At 54.4% G+C, this 5,286-nt stretch overlaps 1 protein-coding gene across 1 annotated transcript in view; it reads right to left on the minus strand.

Annotated features, from left to right (window-relative positions):
- Window positions 1-506: 506 nt before the first annotated feature.
- ADGRG5 (adhesion G protein-coupled receptor G5) overlaps window positions 507-5,286 on the minus strand; it is a 37,851-nt gene continuing 33,071 nt past the window's right edge. Inside the window, exons 11-12 of the mRNA XM_011971834.1 lie at window positions 2,608-2,885; window positions 507-2,253 (exon numbers count right to left, since the gene is read on the minus strand). Coding sequence (XP_011827224.1) covers window positions 2,153-2,253; window positions 2,608-2,885 — 379 coding nt within the window. The 3' untranslated portion in view covers window positions 507-2,152. The remainder of the gene's footprint in view (window positions 2,254-2,607; window positions 2,886-5,286) is intronic.

Genomic DNA, 5,286 nt, shown 5'->3' on the forward strand with positions numbered 1-5,286 from the left:
CCATGATTCCTCGGGACCCTCATTAGCATGGGGACCCCCCCACCAAGGCCTGGAGAGCCTGGGCTTAACCATGGGAGCTTGGATGGGTGCTCACATCACCCAGATGGTGGTGGGGGTGGGGAGATTCTGCCTGGAGTTAGTTAGCGTGGGAAAGAGGCCTTCTCTATCCACCACTGGGGCGATTTTGTAGAAGCTGTGACAAATGACCACCAGGAATTTCAATAGACTGGAAGATTGGGGAACTGGGAGGTCGGGGGACATGTGGCATGGCCTGGAGGCTGCACTGTGTGGGGACTATTCCTAGAACAGCAGAAAGCCAGCTAGGTGGGAGTAGAGGCCCCTCTGGGGAAAGAAACTGAGGCATGGTGAGATGTGCCTAAGAAGGGGTTGTGCCTGCAAGGTTGAGCAGAGCTGGGCCTGGGGCTTGGACAGGCTGGCCTCTGAAACTCAGCCAACATTGTTAATAATAATAATAGCAAAAATACTAATGATAATACCAGTAACCGTTTACTGAGCACTTACTCTGTGCCAAGTCTCTTTATTTGAATTATTTTACTTAGTCCTCAAAATAGGTACCACTGACCTCTATTTTACAAATAGGAAAACTGAGGCACAGAGAGGCTGAGTGGCTTGTCCACAGTCTCACAGCTAGCAAGTGGCAGAGCTGGCACTGGAGCCCAAGCAGCCTGGCTCCAGAGCCTGTGCCACTCACTGCTTGGTGAAGGAGTTACTTGCGTCTAGAAATGTACAGAAGAGCAGAAGATGTCCCAAGAGAACTTTTCCAGAGAAAATCCTGCTCCCATTTTCTGCCTGTGACCTTCAAGGTCATCAAAACTGCCCGATGGCCTGGGGCAGGGCCCTGAGCACCTACCCCAGCCCTGCTCTGGTGCCAGCTATATCTGGGGTGCAGCCCCCAAAAGTGACAGCGCAACGGCGCATTGGGAAAAGAGACAAATGGCCGTGTAAATGTGTCTTGCCTTTCCTCCTGGAGGAAGTGGGTCACTCAGCAGGCACAGTCCTGCAATTACGGCCCCTCCAGCTGGTGCATGGGGTCTGCAAACAGGTGTTTGAGCTATTCCAGATGCAGTCTTGGCACCAAGGGCCTCTGAGTGTTGACCAGCGGCGCCCCCTCGTGTTCGTCCACGGAAACGCACTGGCTTCATGAGCGCTGTCTCCCACAGGGTCTGACAGGTCTGGGGTAAGGGTGATTCTCTGCAACTATGGCCTGAGCTTTGGATTTAAAACCCACACTCTCACGCCTACCAGGGCAAATTCAATCCTGCCCAATCACCAAATAGCCAGGTCACTGGGGTCCAGCTGATTCAGCAGGAGGAGAAAGAAGTGTTTTCCTCTGCCCCACAAGAAAACTCTGTGGGATGGGCTACTGGTCCAAATGGTCTGTAGAAGTCTTGGGAGTACGCAGGAGGAGCCTCTGGCAAGGGCTGAACCTCCCAGTCTTTGGGAAGGGTGGGCTTGGACTTGGAGTCATCATAATTTAGGGAGTTAAAGGAAAAGAGGCCTCAGGCATAGGCCAGTAAAGTCTCAGACCCTGGGTAGGTCCCACCTGCCCCAAGCCAAGATGCCGTCTGGCCCTCCCCAGGAGGAAGATGACAGGGCTGAGCAGGTGCTTCCATGGCAGCTTGGATGAGATCCTGCCCCTAGCAAGCAGGTGGAGGCTGTGGGAATTCCCACCCCACAGTGACACTCTTCCCCCTGGTCTTATGCAATCTTTACTAAGCTCCTGGGTTAAGCTGGACAAAGCCACTTGCCCCCATGTCACAGCTGTGGATACCCAGGGTCGGTGAGAAGTGGCAGGCCCAGGGTCATACAGACTCAGAACCAGGTCTTGAAACTTGGCCTCCTTGATGCCCAGGCTGGTGCTCTGCCCACATCCCTGGCAAGCTGGGCCCAGGTGCCAGGACAAAGTTTGCTGCCCCAGGTGAGGTTGGATCTGCCCTGGAGCAAAATGTCAGGGAGAGGTAGAGCAACACCTTCCCCTCAGTGCCTGGAGAGGCTGTGGAAGTGGAAAAGGCCCCTTGAGGGTCACAGTGGCCTCGGGTCCAGTAGCAAGCCTGCCACCCTCTAGCGGAATCCATGGCCTCAGGCTACTGGCAGCCAGAGAGGCTGAGGGTTCCAGGCCAGGAGGCCCAGACTATGGCGTTGTCTGGGAGGAGCTGAAGGCCTCTACCTGTGCCTTGGCCTCTGCTTCTGAGCGGCATCGCTGGGAGCAGAACCACAGGAAAAGGAAGAAACCTGCAAGAGAAAGGCTGGTAGGTGGGAGTGCTACGGGGCAGCATGGGCTTCCCCAGAGGCCAGGGTCTCCGTGGCTGCAGCAAGCTGGCCTCCCTGGGGCCCATGAGCAACTCCCAGAATCTCTTACTGTAGGCGGCCAGCAGCGGCAGAGCCTCAGAGCTGGAAGAGCTGCTGTGGCCAGACCATAGAGTACCTTCATGCAGATGTAGTCCCCACCAGCTTAGCTAATGGGGCTGTGGGTTGGATGTCAGTGCCCCACTCGCCCCCTTCACCTGAACCCCTTTGGCAGTGAACATCCCACCAGCCATACACCCCCTGCCAGGTGGCTTCCTCCAGGCCGCCCTCCAGCCCTACCGTAGAGCGAGTTTAAGATGGTGAAGAGGAACAGCTGGGGTAGCAGGAAGACGCCAAAAGAAAAGAAGGCCAAGGCCCAGGTGGTTCCCAGCAGCACGGTGAGGCCCAGCACGGTGACAGTGTCATGGCAGGCCCTGGCATTCGGTGCGTCCGCCCGCACCTGCAGCCTGCGCAGGGTCCACAGCGCCCAGGCCAGCACCACCAGGTTGAAAAGGGACGTGAGGCCACCATAGCCCATGACCAGGACACTGTGTACCACAGGGCTCCGAACCCAGCACCTGCAGGGGAAGGTGATGTGTCGGGCTCACGGTGGCTCCTAGGCCCACGCGGAGGACAGCGTCACTCCCTGAAGCCCCACTCGGTCTCCTGGCTCAGGCTCTATTGTTTCTTGCCTGACTGAACACACAGTGAAGCCCCTCACCCGGCTTTCCAGCCAGGCCACCACCAGAAGACGCATCTGCCGCCTTGGTCAACGATCTGAAGCTCCCTCATGCCCACCTTTCCAGCCACAGTGGTTTCTCTCATGTCCCCGTGTCTTCACCACCCTGAAAATTCTTCCTGTCTCCTTTCCACATCTCACTCCTCTCTGCTTTCACGGCCAGCCCGAGGCCGGCGTGCCCCATCTTCTATTGGACGCTTGGCCCAGAGCCCTCTTTCCTGGAAACTCCCCCTTCCACTCCACTACATGGTTGTCGCTGCCTCATCTTCATCTCTGCAGTGGGACATCCCTACCCAGGAGCCTCTCCCCACCTAGACGGGGCCACCATGGCCTGCGCTGGACAGTGGGCAGGCTGCCAACCCATGGCTTGTGGACAAGGGCCCTCCAAGTGTCAACCTGAGAGTACACAGAGCAGCAGGAGGCTCACTGAGGGCTGAGCACAGAGCCATGGAGAACTGACCAAAGCCAGCCCTGATCCCGGGCCCTCCCAGAGGCCTCCGCCCTCTGCCTCCCCAAGACACCTTCAAGACAGATGCCACCTTTTAGTCAGACACAATGTCATGCTGAGGCAGGAGAATGGGGTTCAGAGACAGGAACATAAGGACTTCCTAGGACTAAATCAAATGGAGGCCAGGCGCAGTGGCTCATGCCTGTAATCCCAGCACTTTGGGAGGCCAAGGTGGGCTGATCACTTGAGGTCAGGAGTTGGAGACCATCCTAACCAACATGGTGAAACCCCGTCTGTATTAAAAATATAAAAATTAGCTGGGCATGGTGGCGGGTGCCTGTAATTCCAGCTACTAGGAAGGCTGAGGCAGGAGAATCACTTGAACCTGAGAGGCAGAGGTTGCAGTGAGCCGAAATCGCACCATTGCACTCCAGCCTGGGTGACAGAGCGAGATTCCATCTCAAAATAAATAAAAATAAATCAAATGGAAACACTTCAGCTATGACAGGAAATATCCTCTCCATTTATATAGAGCGTATGTCAAATGACTTTGTAACTTTACTTCATCCTCATTGACAGAGGGCGTACACCACGTAACCAGTGGAAACCTCTAGAGGGTACATAAACCTCCACAAATTCTGTAACACGACTCTTGAGGCCCTATGCTCTGGCCCACTCCTGCACATGCTTTCATTTTCAATCAATCTCTGCTTTTGTTGCTTAATTCATTCCTCACTCTGTACACTTTGTCCTTTTTCTTTTTCCTTTTTTTTTTTTTTTTTTGAGAGGGAGTCTCTGCTGCCAGGCTGGAGTGCAGTGGCGTGATCTTGGCTCACTGCAACCTCCGCCTCCCGGGTTCAAGCAATTCTCCTCTCTCAGCCTCCTGAGTAGCTGGGACTACAGGTACCCAACATCACACCCGGCTAATTTTTATGTATTTTTAGTAAAGACGGGGTTTCACCATGTTGTCGAGGCTGACCTCGAACTCCTGACCTCAGCTGATCCACCTGCCTCGGCCTTCCAAAGTGCTGGGATTACAGGCATGAGCCACCATGCCTAGACTTGTCCAATTATTTGTTCAAGATGCCAAGAACCTGGATACCCCCCCCCAGTAATGATGTGCTTTATGTGAATTGTCCCCTGCAATCTCCATGACAACCCATAAAGCAAGTACATAATCATCCTCATTTTGCCGATGAGGAAACTCAGGCTCTGGCTCAGGAACACATTCCAGTTAGAGGCAAAGCTGGAACCTAAAGCCCCCGGCCCAGAGCCTGAGCCCCTAACTGTCACAATCCCCTGCTCAGGTTCGCTTCATGGCTCCTGCCACTACAGTCACAAGGGTCCCAGGACATTATTTTGGGATTCCTCCGAGTTGATGAGTGTGGTAGGGGATCACTCACTCTCACCGTTAGGGAATATCCCCACAGGGGCAGCTCTACCACAGTCCATTCAGCCAGTGTCCCGTCAGTGGACATCTGAATGATTTTCAAGGGTTGTATTTGTTTTGTTTTTTGAGATGGAGCCTCATTCTCTCTCCAGGCTGGAGTGCAGTGGCACAATCTCAGCTCACTGCAACCTCCACCTCCCAGGTTCAAGCAATTCTCCTGACTCAGCCTCCTGAGTAGCTGGGATTACAGGTGCACACCACCACGCCTGGCTAATTTTTGTATTTTTAGTACAGATGAGATTTCTCCAAGTTGGCCAGGATGTGTTTTGTTTGTTTGTTTCAAGTTGGAGTCTTGCTGTTGTCCAGGCTGGAGTGCAGTGGCGCTATCTCGGCTCACTGTAA

This window comes from Mandrillus leucophaeus, unplaced genomic scaffold (assembly GCF_000951045.1).
Source record: "Mandrillus leucophaeus isolate KB7577 unplaced genomic scaffold, Mleu.le_1.0 Scaffold125, whole genome shotgun sequence".
Lineage (NCBI taxonomy): Eukaryota > Metazoa > Chordata > Mammalia > Primates > Cercopithecidae > Mandrillus > Mandrillus leucophaeus.